This window comes from Hemibagrus wyckioides, linkage group LG06 (assembly GCF_019097595.1).
Source record: "Hemibagrus wyckioides isolate EC202008001 linkage group LG06, SWU_Hwy_1.0, whole genome shotgun sequence".
Classification (NCBI taxonomy): domain Eukaryota; kingdom Metazoa; phylum Chordata; class Actinopteri; order Siluriformes; family Bagridae; genus Hemibagrus; species Hemibagrus wyckioides.
Window position 1 is genome coordinate 16016880 of NC_080715.1, and position 20059 is coordinate 16036938.

The window sequence follows — 20059 nt, forward strand, 5'->3', positions numbered from 1 at the left end:
TTTATTTTGATACAGATATATGTGTAGTTCAAAATTAAAAGTGTCTGTCTCTCTCTGTGTCTTCTGTTCCAGGCAGCAAACATCCCTCTGGTGTGTGAGCTCGGCATTGATAAGCTCTCCTTTGATGACTTTTCTCTGGATGTGGACGCCATGATAACTGCAGCCCTGCGCATGTTCATGGAGCTTGGCATGGTGCAGAAATTCAAGATAGATTATGAGGTCTCTCTCTCTCTCTCTCTCACACACTCTGCTAAGACTACAGGCTATAGAATATTTCAGCTATTGACATTTCCTGGCTCTGTTCTTTGCCACTCTTTAACCTCATGCTTCATGCAAGATGAGGTCATGCTGCTTACTTATGGCCTTTAATGTTTTTCTTTGCCATCTGTCATCTGTTTCTTTTCTCCATATCTTCAAAAAATAAAATTCAAGGAATCCTCTCTATGCCTCTGCCCTTAATCCACCTCTGAAACATTTACTATCACATGATTAGGTTATTCTGGGGCTTTTTTTCATTCATTTCTGATTTCCACTCTTTTTTTTCTAGACCCTGTGTAGGTGGCTGTTGACTGTAAGGAAGAACTATCGTAATGTTCTGTACCACAATTGGAGACATGCATTCAATGTCTGCCAGTGCATGTTCTCCATGCTTACTGTAAGTATCTGTAAAATTGCTGTGATATGGGCTCTGTGTACCTCCATGTGTGTGATTGTGTTTGTGTGTATACATGCTGAGTGTTTCAGGGGGATGGGAAGTTGGGAAGACATTGGGTGTGCTGAAATTTTAAGTAGCATATGATGTGCACTTCAATAATGAACATGACAGTAACTAAAACAAAGGCAGGAAAATAATATGAACAGTGTGTAGTGTCTGTGCCCAAATGTTTAAATTTATATAAAGTATAAAGACTTTCCACTGTTGTAGCCTGTATATGGGAGGATGCACCTCAGCACTGCTCTACTAGCACTTGCAGCACTTTGCACTCGATCTGCTCTGCTTCATGCTGGAACTGTTCCCTATATCCCTGATTGTGTGTGTGTTGCATTTTTCTACTTTTTTTTTAAACAATTCCAAAAACAGTATGAAAATGGGCCTGAAATATACCCAGTGAAAGCCAAACTAGATCACTTATTAAATAGAAGTAAAATGCTTTCGGTGTTATCTGCAGCATGCGTTTTAGGCAGGAACAGCACTAGTGCATTAGGATCACTATGGGCCGTCACATATGGATGATGTACGCTTTGGTTCAATGTGCTCAGCAGAGGCAAGAGCATTTACTGACCGTTTTGGCTAATTCTGCCGATCTTCAAATCCACCCCAGGATTTATTAGCTGAGAAGTGAAAATGTCTTCATCACTAGAACAAGTTTAATACAAAGAGTCAGTAAGAGTATTCATAAGTAACACATAGAACGTGCAGAATTTGGAATTATAAATAACTTACAATTTGAACAGAAATATGACTGTAACAGATTCATTGCACATGCTTTTTTTTTTGGATAAAATCATTTGGCAAAGTAAATATTTTTTTTCCAACACTTGCAGTTCTTTTTTTTATTTACTAAAAAACAATACTGACAGCACAGTTGTGGAGAGGGTAGTATTGCTGTCTCATATCTCCAGGGATTTGGGTGCAGTCCTGAGCTCAGGTTGCTGTCTGTGAGCAGTTTCTGTGCATGTTCTTGCCCGTGTCCATGAAAACATGCAGATAGGCAGACTGGCGAAGCTAAACTGCATGTAGGTGTAAATGAGTGTGTGAATGAGTGTGTGAATATGTGTGTGTGAATATGTGTGGCATATCATCCATTCCTTTCACCTTGCTCTGGATGTAGTGTGATTCTGGCAAGGATAAAAAGGGTTATCAAAGATGAATGGATGAATATAGAATGGCATGTGATACTTTTTATCCATTTGAAGTTACATTAAATTTTGTTGAATGACTTATAGTAAGCATAAACAGGGGCTCCAATGCCTAATCTTGGATCTTTATTTCTCTTGAAGTTACACCTTGCCATGTTACAGAGAAGCTGCAAAGTGCAAATTCCTGCAAAATGTACTTTATAATAAATTAATATATCTCACTGACGCTTGTAAAAGTGCTGACATTAAAGACTCCTTTCAACAAAAAAAATCTAAATACATGTCCCCTCACATAAAAACTTAATCACATAACACCATATTAACATTTATGTAGAGTGTCTGCCATGCAATTCCATGTGTTAGCTGCCATGTATAACAAGCACATTAATATAAGCCTGCAGTGTTCCTTGCAGCTGACTATTATAGACAATATTCTGTTATAGAAAATAAACTCATCTGCTTTATCATAATCAAGAATTCACGAGCACTGAAGTAAAAATACATATAAATTATACAAAAGCAAAGTAATAAATATAACACAAAGAATATAATAAATTGTTTGCATTTAACTTTTCATAGTGTAATGCAATCTGTCAAGTACATTGTTCTTGTGTGTGTGTGTGTGTGTGTGTGTCCCAGACTGCAGGCTTCCAAGAGACCCTCTCAGAGTTGGAGACCTTTGCACTCATTGTGGGCTGTGTGTGCCATGATCTGGACCACCGTGGAACCAACAATGCCTTCCAAGCCAAGTATGACACACATACTACTATTGATTGGCCATAAACAGAATTTATCACCAGCCTCGTCAGCTGTAACAAACCACCTGACTGATAAGCGGCTATCGTCAATTTCTGTCATAATCCTTGATAAATGTACCTAACACAGAATCAAAATACTTATGATATTAGAGTACACAGTGTGGTGTGTGTTATCCATGTAAACAGTGGAATTCTGTAAGCGTTCATCCTGTTCAAACTTTTGTAGTAGGAATGGAATGGGCTTAGGATTTGTCAGGAGGGTGTCAATAAACAAAATTGTTTATAATTGCAATCTCTGGTGTTACCCAGATGAGGATGAGTTCCCTTTTGGGACTGGTTCCTATCAAGGTTTTTTTTTTTCCTCATATCATCTCAGGAAGTTTTTCCTTGCCACTATCACTGTTACCTCTTTTTTGCTCAGTAGGGATAAATTTAAAATGTAGAATTTATACCCTGAATTATTATATTTCTGTAAAGCTGCTTTGTGACAATGTTCAATGTTAAAAGTGCAAAATTTGATTGAACTGATATATTTAAATGTACAAATCATAAAGGTTGTGATTGCCAGGAGTCACACACTGTGGACTGGAGCTGTATGTTTGACAGGGAGATCTAGATTTGGCAAATATATAAATTTGTGTTGAGAGAGAGAGAGTGTGATGAATAAACAGTAAGTCAGGGAAGCACACTCACCCTTCTATTCCATCTTTCACTCACCTGCCAATGCACTTGCTATCTATATTACCTTTTATTTGGCAGCGCATAAAGCACGTCCTTTCCGGAGTTGTGAGTAAGATATCATGTGTCTCTCTCTCATCACATTCTCATCATATTGCTCTCAGGACAGGTTCTGCTCTATCTCTGCTCTATGGAACCTCAGCTACGATGGAGCATCACCACTTCAACCATGCTGTCATGATCCTGCAGAGTGAAGTAAGATCCCTTTCTAACACACTCACACACATTGTAAACATTCACCATCATTACAGAACAGCAGAATGAATAAGATCACAGGTTACTTACTTTAATAACGGTACTGACAGCTAACATGGCCCTGGTGTCTCTCAAACATGCTTTTGAGTTCATGGAAAGATAAAAAGGGTAACACAGCACCATTGAACGCAATCAATCAATGTAATTACGGAAAATTAATGACGAGAGACAGGTGTGTGTCTAATCAGAGGCAGGTTACACCGGGGAGAATTGAAGAGGGAGTGAGAGAAAGAGAGAGAGAGAGAGAAGAGGATGTTTTAGACATTTTACAGCATGATCCACTCACATTATGACTTCTAGCAACACCTCTGGCAAACCAGGTAAACTGGATACTCAATAACAGGAAGAACCAGGAATTACAAAATAGTATTTTGGCAGACTCTTTTGCCATTGATTCTCTCTTCGTACCCTGCTGGGTGAAAATCTGGAAGACAGCTTCTTAACGGAAGGCAGTAGACTAAATGGGAATGTTATCTCTCTCATATTAGACTCCTGCTGCTACGATAATATACACTATTTGATTTCTAAGTATTTCTAGTGCTATAGGAAAACCCAGCGGTGTGCCCAATTTGAAATAAAGCCAACGAGAAACACATTCAGTCTTTCTTATGTATGTCAGTTTGGTATTGTGTGACGTCTTGGTATTACATTTATTAATGTGTTCAATTATAGGGACAGAGACATATTATGGTTTTCACTGTTATTAAACATGGTATTGCCACAATATGGGACAAAATGGGAACTGGTGTGTAAGTAAAGACCAGATATCAGCAGTGAAGGGGACTGGAAGGATAAAAATAGGTTGGTATTGAAGGGGTAAAAAGGGGCTCCTGTCTCACATGTGGCACAACAGAAAAGTGTTTGTGATCACAAGTTCAAATCCCACTGATGCAACATCCAAAGATGTCAGAAAGAGCAAAATTGGCCGTGATCTCTAGGTGGGAGGGATGGTGTTACTCTCACCCTTGTCGATTAGATAGACACTATTCAGTCAGAGGTGTTTATGAATGTGAAGGCTTTTTTTCGTGTTACACTGGCCTGTGATATAGCATGAGCAACAGCTTGAAAAAGTGTAGTGTCTGGTATCATGGGACTGGGAGAAAGAACATGCTAGCCTTCATCATACCCAGTTAGTTGGTTGCTGTTATAGGACAGGGGAGAGCTAGATGGGTGGCCAGTTTGGCAGAAAATGGGGTAAAACGGTTTTGAAAACGGTAAAACCTGTTGTGTTTCCATTATCTTCTGTGCCCTAGTAAATAAATAATGACTCAGCTACAACAATATATTTACTCATTATGGTTAACAATATGACAACATGTGTGTGAACAGTATGTGTTTAGAGTTACTCCATTTGACATCAATATCTCAGAAGTGACAGAAACAGGTCTCACCATCTTAGTTATCCATAATTCTTGGCTATGATGTTCACACCATTGCTGGAAGCTACAAAATACTAGGTGTTGGATAAAAAATGTAAGCTCTCCATGAGCCTGCTTGTGTAGATGTATAAATAGCTAAGGTGACTGCGGTTGTTTTCATTTGCTTTAACTACTCTAGTAATTTATTATATAGGTGTTACAGGCTTAAAAACTAAAACTTCACTTTTCTGATTAGCAAGAATCTGCAAACAAGGACAAACATACCATCAGACCATCAGTTCCATTGAAAACCCAGTTAAGAAGTCACAAAATAAATATACTGATTTGTATCTCATTATGTGCTTGATATTTTCAGCTCCAAAGACACACATCTTTGCTTGTTTTTTTTTCCAGGGCCATAATATATTCTCCAATTTGTCATCCCGGGATTATGGAGACCTGATGCAGCTGCTGAAACAGTCCATCCTGGCTACAGATCTCACACTGTACTTTGAGTGAGTGCTACAGTCTGTGTATGTCTCTGATTTTGTTAAGAGTCTTTCATACACTTAAATGTAAATGGCAAAATTCTTAACATTTCTAAAGTCTTTCTGATCCTTTTTTTAAATGATCTGTTTATTCAGGATTTCACAGAAAAGACAAATGAGAAACAGCAGAACTAAAAAATCATTTGATTACGTTATACTGTATATATTTAATACCCCACAAAGCACCAACAATCGCTACTGAATACACCCTAACCCCAACCACCCTCCTGATTGAGCCCTCCAACCACCAAAAAGTAAAATAATAGATAAATAAATAAATAGAATACAAATAAAATACCAAACAAAAGCCACATCAAGCCAAGAAGAAAGGAAAACATACTTTAAAAAGACATTATTTGAAAATGAGTTAAATTCTTCTTCATTTTAAATTACTCTAGAGAAAACGGGTCACATCATCTCATCATCTATCCAGTATGATCATACTGATCTTTTCTAATGGTTTCAGTCCATTGTGTATGCTGTTTAAAGGTAGCAGCGTTGACACAGGATCTGAGTGTGTGTATGATGGAACTGTATTGGAATGGCTTTGACTTCGTGTTTCCTAAACCTCTACTGCCTCCGTGTGGTGAGAGGGTGAAACACACCAAACCATTTGCACTCGAAGGCTAAAGACGTTGTCTCTAGTGAGCAAACAATATAAAAGAGAACAAAAGAAGCTTGCATTAAAGGTTATTAAAGATGGCGCAATTATTTATAACTCAAAATATTTTTTGCAATATATGGCGAGGCTGTCAACAAAATATTTGCTAAGAGAAAATACTCTATTCCCAAGCTTTATTATTATTATTTAATATTATTTCTAATGCAGATGTAAAAGTTGATCAGAAGGACTGTGATTGGCAGAACAATCCTTAGGACATTTTTATCAAGATTAAAAAATAGAGAGAGAGAGAGAGAGAGAGAAGACAGTGGTATTATAAAGAAATGAAACCCAAGCACTTTGTAGATCTTCAGGGTGCTATCATTAATATGCATTTTCCACAGGAACAGAAACCGTTTCTTTGAGCTGGTGAATAAAGGGGACTATAACTGGAACGTTAAAGAACACAGAGATATGTTCAGGTCAGTCACTTATGCCTAGCTGAAGTCCCAGTATCAGACAGTGCCTTAACTATACTAATCAGTTAATATAGGCAAAAAAGCAACACTACCTCTTGTGCTTAACATAATTCCCTCTGTATCTTAGATCAATGTTAATGACTGCGTGTGATTTGGGAGCTGTGACCAAGCCATGGGAAATCTCTCGCAAGGCAAGAACTGACTCATTTTCACTCATTCATGTCATCATTTCTACTGTAATGTTGGTTACAACATATGTGTATATGTACATGTTTATATATCTGTATATTTAAATGTGTGTGTGTTGGTAAAGGTAGCAGAGCTGGTCACCAGTGAGTTTTTTGAGCAGGGAGACAGAGAGAGATCTGAACTAAAGCTGACTCCTTCTGTAAGTCTCATCCTCACACACACACACAAACACACACACACACACACACACACACACACAAACATATATGCGTGTATCCAAAATATTCGTTATATTTCAGGGGAAAGGTTTTGGTGATTGCTGTTGGACCAAAATCAGAATAATTTACATTGTCATGTAGCATAATAGCAATATTTATTAGTATTAACATAAAATAAAAACTTTTATTGACTTAAAAAAGAATGAAACGTAAATGGAAAGCAAGTAATAAAGTAATATTTAATTATTTAATTATAATACATAACTATTTAAATAATTAAAAAAATATATTATAATAATAATCTATTTTTCAAATTAATTTTTTAAAATTATATTTTAATTGCATTTGTGCCTTTTTTTTTTTTTACAGACATTTCCTCAAAGTGGAGTTGTACAGTATATGGCAAAATATAAAAATAATTATTTTTGTGGTGTATAATTATTAGAATGTAATTTTTGTACATGGTGCTGAAGATAAACGTGTGCAAGTCACAATTACACTGATCCGCGTTAACATTAAAACCACCTGCCTAATATTGGGAAGGTTCCCCTTGTTGCGCCAAAACCGCTCTGACCTGTTAATCATGGACTCTGCAAGACCTCTCATGGTGTGCTGTGGTTTCTTACACTGTTTGTGCAGTACATCCTACAGATGCTCAATTGGATTGAGATCTGGGAATTTGGAGGCCAAGTCAACACTCTTTGTCATGTTCCTCAAAGAATTTCTGAACAGTTTTTACAGTTTTGAAAGAGGCCACTGCCAGAGAAAACACTGTTGCCATGAAGGGTGTACTTGGTCTGCAGCAATGTTTAGGTAGGTGGTTTGTGTCAAAGTAACATCAACATGAATGCCCAAGGTTTCCCAGCAGAACATTACCCAGAGCACCACACTGCCTCCATCAGCTTGCCTTCGTCCCTGGTGCCATCTCATTCCCAAGTAACACACATTCACTCTGCTGTCCACATGATGTTAAAGAATATGTGATTCTATTTTTGATACTCACTTTCCTATTGAACAGGGTTCAGCATGGGAACTCTGACTGGTCTGTTGCTCTACAGCCCTATCTACAGCAAGCTGTGATGCACTGCGTGTTCTGACACCTTTCTATCAAAGCTAGCGTAAATGTTTTCTGCAATCTGTTGCTACAGTAGCTTTTGTGAGATCGGACCAAATGGGCTAGCCTTCACTCCCCCAAGCGCATCACTGAGCCTTGGGTGCTTATGAACCTGTTGCCAGTTCACCAGTTGTCCCTCCTGGGACTATTTTTGGTAGGTATTAACCACTGCATCCTGGGAACACTCCACAAGACGTGATGTTTTTGAGATATTTTGACCCGGTCATCTAGCCATCACAATTAGGCCCTAATTAAAGTGGCTCAGATCGTTATGCTTGCCCATTTTTCCTGTTTCCAACATATTATCTTTGAGAATAGACTGTTCACATGCTGTTTAATATATCTCACCCATTTAGCATTGCAACAAGAAATAATTAATATTATTTAGTTCAGTGGTTTTAATGTTATGGCGGATTGGTGTATCTGTTAAATTGAATGACATTTCAGCTGGAGAAATTTCTGTTAATCCTGAAATTCTGTTAATGTTATTTTTCTATTTGCATTATTATTGTGTAGAAAACCTAACAATATGTAGTATAAAGCCCTGACTTGAATTCAAATAGCCTTATTCGTTCATTCATTCATTATGTTTTGAAAATTTATTTAATTATCTTTCTAGCATCAAAGAAAATACTATCTATGTGCATCAGATATTGTCACTGCAGATTTTATCCCAGGGCTGGATTATAAACAAACAGTCTGACTTAAAGACCATTTACTTTCACTTCAATTCAAAGGTCGAACACACAGACACACTCACACACCCACACAAAATGAACAAAGCAAAAAGTCAAAAGCGTTTTTCTTGTCCTTATGGTTCCAGATAATTGGAAATCACGGGGTTGGGGGGGCACATTAGTAAAAGAGGTAGCTTTTCAGAGCTTTGATGCTTAGGCGCTTTTGTGTACCGTGACAGTAATTATGGCCTGGTGTGTAATCCTGGCCAGACACATTGCCTTTCTCCTGTGAAGTATCGCTAGCCTCAGGTTTAGCACCCAGTCAAAATGTTTAGCAGCAAGCATGTGGGCGTTTGCCATTATATATTCAGTCACAGTGCTTCAGCCTGGGAACTATCTCTCCACTACAGTCTGCTTTCAGTAGTACTGCAATACACACACAGAAATATTCCCACTCACTATGCACCTTCTCTGTCTCTGTGGTGATTTTCTTTTTCCTGTTGCCCATGTTAATTTTTTCACTATTTTTTAATATATTCACACAGATACACAGATCTCTGTGCTAGGTAAGGCAGGTAGAATAGTAATTTTACTGATAGATTTCCTGTGTGTTCTAGGCTATCTTTGACCGGAATCGAAAGGATGAGTTGCCGAGTTTACAGTTGGAATGGATTGATGGTATCTGTGCTCCACTGTATGAGGTAATGACGTTGAACAAACCACCAGAACACATATGCACATGCTGCGTTACCACCGGGGCTAGAAAAAGTTCAGCGAAGTCCAAAGCCAATCAGCCAATCATCCAGCCAATCAGACAAAGGCTTTATGAAGGGAAAAAAAACTTGCATTTGGCCATGACCACATACACAGACACACCGTCTACCAGTGAGTATGGACATGTTTCTTGTCAAATATAGGAATCACTGGTGGATAAAATTAACCATGAATAATAGGATAGTACTGGTTAATATCAAAAGAATGTTTCTGGAAATATTCTTTTGCAATTACATCAGTCATAGTGCCTGTCCTTGGAATCACATCAAGAGTGATTTTCAAATAAAAACTGTTCTCTATAAATTAGAGAGTGTTTCAGGTAATTACATGATCAGATGTTCCATTAGAGGAGAGAAACACATTGGTGACCTAGTCACAGTGTAACTGCACTCATAAGGATCATTAACCTGTTAGATACAGAGTGTACCGTACACCTTTCTTACTGTCAGCACCCTTTCTGTTCTCAGATCCATTCAGTAGAGAGTAGAGGCTGTGAAATCCTCATAAAAATGCATTTGAATTTCTGAAAGGATTTTAAAGATTCATGAAATTGTCTACTACCACAGGGAGTGAACATTAACAGTAGCTCTACACTATATATTTATATTGTGTAAATCATGGATTGTAATAATTGTAAAGACAATCACAAGCAGGCAAAACATCGTTCTGTCTTAGGTGTTTGCGATTTGTTTTTGTTTTATTCTTACTCTACCATGGATCTGTGAAGAAAAGTCTTCATGCACATACTGTATCTTAACACAGATATTATGATTTTCTCATTTAAGGCCCCTACGTACTTACAGTTAGGCAACATCCTATGTAATACTTTACGACACAACATGGGATTTTACATAATGGCATGGCAGGACTTGTAATACAGTATAAAATGTTCCTTATGGATTGGCTTTTCAGATTCAGCCACAGAAAAATGAGTGACTCACATTACTATTTTGAGCTCATACAGCTTTTGATATTTTTTAATTAGAAAACTCATATGTGATTCAAAATATGCACAAAAATGAAGTGACAACAATTTGTTGGACCTATTTACTGATGTCAAGTTATATAAAATATAAAGTGAATAATACAGGATAGTTAATATTTTAAGGTTTATGATGAATACATATTACTTAAACAGTGAATTTTGTCTCGGCATTTCTAATACAGACACAAATGCTCCTGTACTACATGTGATGTTTCTCACTGCAACACAGGAAATTAGAAGAATTTCTTTTGTATACAGTTGTAGCCGTGCCCCAGTTCTCAATAAATCATCAGACAGCTGAGCAAAAGGAGGAACAAAACAAAAGAAGAGAGAAGGCCAACTACCAGCCACACACACAAAACAGACCTTTATCTTTTAGAGCTGAATAATCCATCTGTGTGAATTAGGTTTAGCTTTATAACAGTTACAAAGTTGCGTTCTGATTTTTGGGAGTAAACAAATTTGTAGTTGTTCTGGTCAGCGACATTGGAAACATAGTTATTAATGATACTGAAAAGACTTTAAAGCTTTAGATGGCTTTAGATAGTCTTCGATTTTGAGCGCAGTTGGGGTATTTAAATAGTGCAGTAAAACTTACATGATAGGTCCTGGTAATTTACATTTTAATATAGCTACAAAATCATACTTATATGCCAAATGGAATTCGCGCACAGGCTATGATTTGCATTAAGATCTAATGTATATTCATAAAACAAATATATTAAATGTGTCTGAAAGTTCTTTCATTCCCAATAGACATGACATATCAGTAATGAGGTTTATTATTCACATCAGTATGGCTGGCATTGTGTACAGCAGATTTCATTTTGAGTTCATCAGAATGCTTGTGTAATTAATCTAACTGGATTACACTTGATGATTCATTTCACTGAGCATGAAGACTGCTCAGATTACGCTGCTTACGTACAATACATAGAAACTTTATCTTGGTCTCACTCATGAACAGAAACATTTATTTATTGGTGCAGTGACACAGTGCAGGTAGTTTTGCTGCCTTGCAGGTCTGGGGTCCTTGGTTTCATCCTGAAATTGGGTTTCTGTCTGAGTCACGGAGGGGCATGTTGCCTCTGTCCACATGGGTTTCCTCTGGGTTCTCTTTTTTCTTCTCAAAACATGCCAGTAGATAGATATGATAATTTCCCCTGAGGTGTGCATAGTGCCTTACAATGGACTGATATCCCATCTGGGCTGTAGTCCCCACTCACACCCAATTTTTCTAGGATCAGCTCAGATCCATTATGACCTTGACCTGGATAAAGTGGTAACTAAAAATAAGTAAGTGAGAAATCTTTATTAATGCTGTGATTGAAAGATGACATCAGAGGAGATGTACCTTTATTAATTTACCGTAGGAATAATTCAAAACACAGATCAGCACAAGTAAGAGGAATAACATAAAAAAAACCCTATACATTAAAAATAATGTCAAATAAAAATAGTATACAATAAATAGAAAACAGTGAGTATGCACAGTACATATGCTAAAGTTTAAAATGATTTTCTGAGAACTGGATGATAGTAAGTATTCATGGATGATAGTAAGTATTCAATACTGAACAGAAATGGAAAGGTTTTTCTGTGCACATATAACCATTTAAGTTGTTCTCATTCATTAGGGTCTGTATGAGGCTCTGCCTCACTAGATGCATTGTTAAGATGAAAAAATCATTTTGAAGTGAAAATGAAACTGCATTTGTACTGTGCTTCAGAGATTTGGTTCATCAAGAATTCTAAAAATCTGTTAGGAGGTTTTGACTCTGTCAGGACTGGCTAGCTTAGATTTATATTAATACCGATAAGTGCTCTATAAATCCAGTGTGCTACAATGTATGACAGTATTTTAAGCACAACATAGCAATCTGAGATGGCCATGCAGCAGTAGCAAACAGCGGCCACTCCGGATTCACAATGGTGTACAGTCCATGTACTGGTCAGCACTATTTTATGTTTCTGTCCTGTAGTGCATTGTATTGTCTGTATGCTGTCTCTTGTCTTGCACTGACTGCACAAGGTTGCACACATGCCCTTTACACACATGCCCTTTGTCTTATGTAGCTCTGTCTTTACGTAGCACCAAGGTCCTAAAGGAATATTGTATCATTTCTCAGCATATGAAGCATATGTAATGCTTCAGCTTTATAGAGTCAAAATGACAGTAAAGGCTTCTTTAGGATGGATACCTGAAATCTATAAAGCCAACAGGTCCTTTTTAGTGGTTTATTCAAATTTTCTGTATCTTTTGTTTCAGTTTACTTGATACTATATGTGAAACGATTCTTCTGTGCAGAATATGGTCACAAATAAGTCTTGTGTGAATTCAGTCTGCTGTCTCCCACACTGCTCCCCTATACAGTATATATAGAACTATAAATAGTAAAATAGTCTGAATAATAAAGAGTGAACTAGTTTGCGAAAGAGTGATTTCACACACGATAGGGCTGCCGTCTGTGAGTGGAAGAAAATCTCATCTCTCTCTTTCTCTCTTTGTTAGTTTGTTGTGGGAATCTGATGAAACACTGTTAGAATCCTGACAGCAGTCATAGCTGCAGGCACTAGCGGACCCTGGAATAGGCAACACGGGCGATTGCCTAGGGCTGCATTAGCACACTGTGTTCTGTATAGACGCTCCTGAAATCTTGCGGTGTGTCTGTGCGCCTGCCGTCCTGCCCCATTAAACATTAGTGGTTGCCACCTGCTGACCTCCCCCACCCCCAGTCCTGCCTCAGTTTGACATCTGAGTGCTTTCTGGCAATAAATACTCTGAGTGCAAGCCATCAGCAAAGTGGTTAAAAACAACGACAAGTCAAATGCAACCCAGTTTCCCCCTATCCTAATTTTCTTCTAAATGAACTGACAGACAAAGAGGAGTGCTCTTAAATTTATAACCAAAAGCATGACTTATAAATGCCATAGAATAGTCCCATATGGAAAATCCCCCTATAAGTGAGTAGGACATATGCACCTGTCTACACTCTTAGAAATCTAGCATCACTAGAGAAACCAATGAAAATGAAAGGAAAACCAATTATAAACCAAACTAATATTTATAATTGAATGTTAAAATATATATCTGAGAATATCCTCACCATGCACTTTATTAGGAACACCTGTACACCTGCAAATATCATTTATGCAAATATCTAACCATCTGTTCAAGTGGCAGCAATGCAGTGCATAGAGACATGCAGTTACAGGTCAAGAGCTCACAAAACCGGACACTGATTCCTCTTCTTGTCTGTCAGGAGTGGAACCCGATGTTATCTTCTGTTGTTGTTTTTTATCTGCTTCAGGGTTTGACAGTATATTCTGAATTTTTTGCTTTTCTCCTCACCAAAGTTGTAAAGAGTGGTTATTTAAGTTATCCGGTCAGCTTGAACCTGTCTATCCATTTCCCCTGACCTCTCACACCAGCTGCTGTTCACTGGATGCTTCTGTATTTATTGTCATGATATACACTATATTGCCAAAAGTATTCACTCACCCATCCAAATAATCAGAATCAGGTGTTCCAATCACTTCCATGGCCACAGGTGTATAAAATCAAGCACCTAGGCATGCAGACTGTTTTTACAAACATTTGTGAAAGAATGGGTCGCTCTCAGGAGCTCAGTGAATTCCAGCGTGGAACTGTGATAGGATGCCACCTGTGCAACAATTCCAGTCGTGAAATTTCCTCACTCCTAAATATTCCACAGTCAACTGTCAGCTGTATTATAAGAACGTGGAAGTGTTTGGGAACGACAGCAACTCAGCCACGAAGTGGTAGGCCACGTAAACTGACGGAGCGGGGTCAGCGGATGCTGAGGCGCATAGTGCGAAGAGGTCGCCAAGAGTCAATCGCTACAGACCTCCAAACTACATGTGGCCTTCAGATTAGCTCAAGAACAGTGTGCAGAGAGCTTCATGGAATGGGTTTCCATGGCCGAGCAGCTGCATCCAAGCCATACATCACCAAGTGCAATGCAAAGCGTCGGATGCAGTGGTGTAAAGCACGCCGCCACTGGACTCTAGAGCAGTGGAGACGCGTTCTCTGGAGTGACGAATCGCGCTTCTCCATCTGGCAATCTGATGGACGAGTCTGGGTTCGGCGGTTGCCAGGAGAACGGTACTTGTCTGACTGCATTGTGCCAAGTGTAAATTTTGGTGGAGGGGGGGATTATGGTGTGGGGTTGTTTTTCAGGAGCTGGGCTTGGCCCCTTAGTTCCAGTGAAAGGAACTCTGAATGCTTCAGCATACCAAGACATTTTGGACAATTCCATGCTCCCAACTTTGTGGGAACAGTTTGGAGCTGGCCCCTTCCTCTTCCAACATGACTGTGCACCAGTGCACAAAGCAAGGTCCATAAAGACATGGATGACAGAGTCTGGTGTGGATGAACTTGACTGGCCTGCACAGAGTCCTGACCTCAACCTGATAGAACACCTTTGGGATGAATTAGAGCGGAGACTGAGAGCCAGGCCTTCTCGTCCAACATCAGTGTGTGACCTCACAAATGCGCTTCTGGAAGAATGGTCAAAAATCCCCATAAACACACTCCTAAACCTTGTGGACAGCCTTCCCAGAAGAGTTGAAGCTGTTATAGCTGCAAAGGGTGGACCGACATATTCATATTGAACCCTATGGATTAGGAATGAGATGTCACTTAAGTTCATATGCGAGTCAAGGCAGGTTAGCGAATACTTTTGGCAATATAGTGTATATAGTTGTTATAAGTGTTAAAATGATTTAGTCTCAGTTTTACTTTTAGTTAGTCAGTATTCTTCCACCAAACCACATGTCAAAAGAAGTAAGTTTGAATGCAGTGAGACAAAACATGCACGTATTTGTGCCTTGCCTCCTCCTGTTCTTTACGATTGGGAACCTAGCCAGTGATCAGAGAATAAGACAAATAAGCACTGCTGCCAGCAAACCTCTGTATAAATTTAGTTGTGGTATTCTAGGGTTGTTTACTGAAGGGTTGCTGGTGGATCAGAGCCAGGCAGCAAGAGAGATTAGTCACAAAACTGCCTCATATGCTTTACTTCAACAGTGACATGATATACTATTGTTTCTACCAAGTGACAGTGCATTAGGAAATACAAGATTGTGGGTGTTTCAGGTTCTCTGCCTTGGAATGGAGCCAAATAAAAAAGTCTGCCTGTTTGTTTCAGTAAATCTTTTTGGTTTTCTGTGCTCAGGATTCTCCAGGGTTCTGTGGATGGTTAACAATCCACCTAATAAAACCTAAGAACCCTTATGAACCCTCCTAAGGGTGTACTGACATTACTTACTATGGCACTCTGGCTCCTTAGAATTCAGTGCATTTTTTTCCATCCTTACTTGAGCATCGTATTGAAACCTTCCACATCTCATCACGTTTGTGTGTGAAAGTTAGGGTTGTGAAATGAGAGATATACTGCAATTAATACACTGTGAGAACCCGGGTACATACACATTTAATGCATCCTAACTGTCAGCGAGAAAATTAATCCTGTATGACAGAGGAAAAAGCACCAGACAGTTTTATACTTTTATAGAATAAATATCATCTATAAATACATTTTGAAAATATAATCACTGCTTTAAGAGAAAAAATTATCAGCAAACATTTATTAAAATACTATAAGGTGTAGGCTGAAGTGTGTCCTGCATGAGATTATATTATGGCTTTATAGTCTCTTTTAACTCTGTCCTCCTAAATTACTACTTTTTTTTTACATTTATCCTTTTTTATGTTCCAGGCTTGATGTCATAATGAAATTTTAGTCCTTGGGTGCTCCTATATAGTTGCTTGGATTTTTTCTATTATTTCCTATCAGTTTTAATGTGAGGCCAAAGAGGTTGATGCATTTAATGCTGTTGCTTATTCAGCTTCTTTGTGTGGAAGCTGCAAAACCCTGTATATAATTTCCTTTATATCAGTTCAATTCGATTCAATTTTATATGCACAGATATTGTCACAAAGCACCTCTTCAGAAATCTGGATGTGGATATAGATGCCTAATAAGCAACCATAAGGAGACAGTTGCAACTAAAATCTCTGTAGGATGACACAAGGGAACTCATCCTCTACTGGGTGACAACAGATAGTGGGAATAAAATAGCATCGGTCTGAGAAAGGCAATGATTTGGCAGAAAAACTAATTGTTTATTTATTAGGAGGCCAACCACATAAGATGTCTGTCTATGATAGATAGATAGATCTTATGTCTATCTATCTATCTATCTATCTATCTATCTATCTATCTATCTATCTATCTATCTATCTATCTATCTGTCTGTCTGTCTGTCTGTCTGTCTGTCTAGCTGTCTGTCTGTCTGTCTGTCTGTCTGTCTGTCTACCTACCTACCTACCTACCCTCCCTCCGGCTAGGTTGTCTATGGCAGCACATAGGACCATCTGGAAAAAAATGTGAAATTCGGCACACTAATTGGAGAGGGTCAAAGGAACATTCTGACTAAATTTGGGCCAAAGGCTGACAATGCTCAAGCACTACCACTGTGTCAAATTTAGGCCTAATTTTTCTTAATGGAATTTTGATAATCAGAATTGTTCTCTGGCAAACAGGATGCCTGGGTGTATCTCAGCAATGCTACTTACCATCACGAAACTTAATAAGTCACTTAACCATAAACGTACTGAAGAACTTTTTGACTGCACCACCTTGAGGTCAAGAACTGTAACAACTTTCACTTTTTTTTTTAAATATCATTTTCATATCATAAATTCGTATTTCTTTTTTTTCCCTATAACTCCATGGACTGCTGTCTGTAGTTTTAACTCCTATACTTATTCTTGCAATTGTGTGTCTTCCTCTGCCCAGGCCTTTGTGAAACTGAACCCTAAACTGCAGCCGATGGTTGACATGATCCAGGCCAATCGTGCCATGTGGGATGAGCTGCACCAGAAGCGGCAGCGTAGCCAAGAGCTTGTGCATCTCCACAGTGCAACCTGTGATGGTGACATCAGTGGCAATGAAGTGCCCAAAGCTGCGAGTTAGCTCCTGCCCACCACGCCACATCACGACCTCTGACCTCTAACCTGCAACCCAAACGCAGTGCTGTGCATGTGGGGAGTTTTGGCTCTGCTGCGAGCTTCCAGCTGCTGGAGCGATGATGGCGATCTGATCTCACAGTGCCCCTGCAGGCTGCATGTCTAAACTCTCACCACTGGGTGCGAGAGTACCAGGCAGCTGTGACTTTTCTGTTTGGCCTTGATGTTTTTCTCACCTGGAGAAGTCTCTGAGAATAGTTCTAGACTCAGGAAGAGGCAGTGTCTCTAGAGCTAGAATAATAACGTACATGCTGTATTGTATTAACTGGCCTGCTGTGTTGTTAGGGATGGCTAGGACTGAGCATTGCCACTGTTTCTACAGGTTTATTATTATAGCGTAACCACTGAGTGTTGCTTTGATTCTACTGAATGAAAATCTTTCAGGAGTGCAGGATCCTCTATTTTGTATTGTACATATTTAATTTGAGGTTATTGTTTATGGGATTGTTATATAGCTTGAGATATGATGCGGGTTTGGGCTCTGTTTTTTTTCACCTGATGTAATTATTATTGGATCAGAGGTTTGCTGAGCTTAAAGGCTCATGGCAATGCTTGCAATGCAGATACAATAGAGTGCTGCTATTTGTGCCTTGGTTAAAATCCTTCATGAAAGATGCATGCGGTCTCCTTCCAGCTTCATAATTATCTAGAGGCTATGTTTTATATCATTAAGAGTTGTGCAGCCGGTACGATGTCGTAAAACTCCCTCTGGATTTGTGATGTTGCTGCTTGCGCCTATTTTGGTTCCATTAATTAACTCAGGCGTGGTGTGAGAGGTCCATGCATTACCATAGAGCATTTACATTAGCGTACTCATCTATATTCACAATTTACCTTATTAGAGCTGATCCGAGCATTAGTCATATTACTTTGTGAACTGGGCTTCTGAAGTATGAATATTACTTTCATGAGCCAAAGCCGATACAGGAAGTACACGTGCCTTTCTAAATATTAGTAACACATATTAGTAACCACATTGTCTTCAAGCTAACTGTATTTTATGACTTCCTGACATCAGCATTGTTGACAATGAAATATTTAGTTGATTTGGTTTAAATCTGCTTTCACTTTTTATGGCAGATATCCAGAAACATCACAGTGTTTTACAGCCTCCTGTATAGGACTACTGTCTGAGCAAGAGAGGGACACAATGAGGGGGGAAAAAAACACCCTTACTATAAGAATTTAGCGCAAGGTAATGGGGGGAAAAAAAAAACTAAGCACAAGCAAAATACTGGATCAGCCTAACCAAAAAAATAATACAGATCCAATAAATGAGTTAATGAACTCTGTTGCCCTTTGTGCCTGCTGCCATATGGCCTCACAATCATAATCCACTCATAGGTTACACTGATACTGATGTGCAGGTAATGTCATTCCACATCAGCTGGAGCCGTGTTTAATCACCTATCAGACTGTTACTCGCTAACACAGCTGCACATCCAGCGAGCTGATCTCGACTGACTTTACATGACTTTATACAGGTTTGTGGTCTTCAAACTCAAGTGGTCTGGATGACTCCAGAACTCGAAACGTGAATGTGCACATTAAGAATCCATAATGATCATAAAGATGGTCTGGTTTACGTTGCTATAGAAACACCAGTCGAAAACAGCATCCTTCATTCATACACATTCATAAAAACCGATGTTTCAAAATTTTTATTTATTTATTTTTTTAATTACAACTATTAATCTCCTCATTTCTTTTGGATGTAACTGCTCTGAGATGTTTACGCTGTAGCTGTTTTCCTGTGATATCTGGTCACAGTTTCAAATCGTGTCGTGGCATTGTGAAAGTGTAGACTGAGGCATTGCAGTGCTCTTTGTGGCATGGATCTTCCTGCTCTTGGGAAATCAACAGAAATAACATGCTAACTGACAATGGGACAAATTTAACTGCATGAGGAAATAACTGCTCTAGATTTAGGGACTGAAGTGACAAATTAATGACCTCCTTCACTGAGATTTTCATCAACTTTTTAATGTGCGTGCATGAAAAATGATATTGCACCATAGTGAGGGAAATTAGTGTAAATTCTGTAGTTCTGTTTCTTTTTGTTCACATGGCCTGTTTTGGGGGTATTATTATTATTGGTAAATTATCAGTCATCACATTCACATTTCAGATTTTTGTTTCTTTTTAAGGGACAGTAAAAACTGAGGTGTCTTTAAAGCATGTTATTTGGAAATGTGTACTGTTTGATTCAAATAAACGTGCTGCTAGTAAACAGTGTGTGTTTTCATTTGCTAAACCACAGAGAGAAAAAAAATACTACTGCAAGATGCAAAAAATCTCTATACTGACCCCATGTGGACAAAATCATTTACTGCAAAGAAGAATAGGCCAATAGTCTAAATGTACTGAAGTATAGGAAAGACTTTTGAAAAGAATAGTGGGCAATTAAGATGCTTAGGCTAAATGTATAGGTTAATGACTCAAAAATGCTTA

At 38.6% G+C, this 20059-nt stretch overlaps 1 protein-coding gene across 2 annotated transcripts in view; it reads left to right on the forward strand.

Annotated features, from left to right (window-relative positions):
- Positions 1 to 19784, forward strand: part of pde11a (phosphodiesterase 11a) — a 54564-nt gene extending 34780 nt beyond the window's left edge. For both annotated transcript variants that reach the window (XM_058392114.1, XM_058392115.1), the window contains 10 exons: positions 73 to 219; positions 548 to 655; positions 2500 to 2609; positions 3461 to 3551; positions 5384 to 5484; positions 6523 to 6600; positions 6725 to 6788; positions 6911 to 6985; positions 9413 to 9496; positions 17379 to 19784. In XM_058392114.1, coding sequence (XP_058248097.1) covers positions 73 to 219; positions 548 to 655; positions 2500 to 2609; positions 3461 to 3551; positions 5384 to 5484; positions 6523 to 6600; positions 6725 to 6788; positions 6911 to 6985; positions 9413 to 9496; positions 17379 to 17555 — 1035 coding nt within the window. In that variant the 3' untranslated portion in view covers positions 17556 to 19784. The remainder of the gene's footprint in view (positions 1 to 72; positions 220 to 547; positions 656 to 2499; positions 2610 to 3460; positions 3552 to 5383; positions 5485 to 6522; positions 6601 to 6724; positions 6789 to 6910; positions 6986 to 9412; positions 9497 to 17378) is intronic.
- Positions 19785 to 20059: the final 275 nt, after the last annotated feature.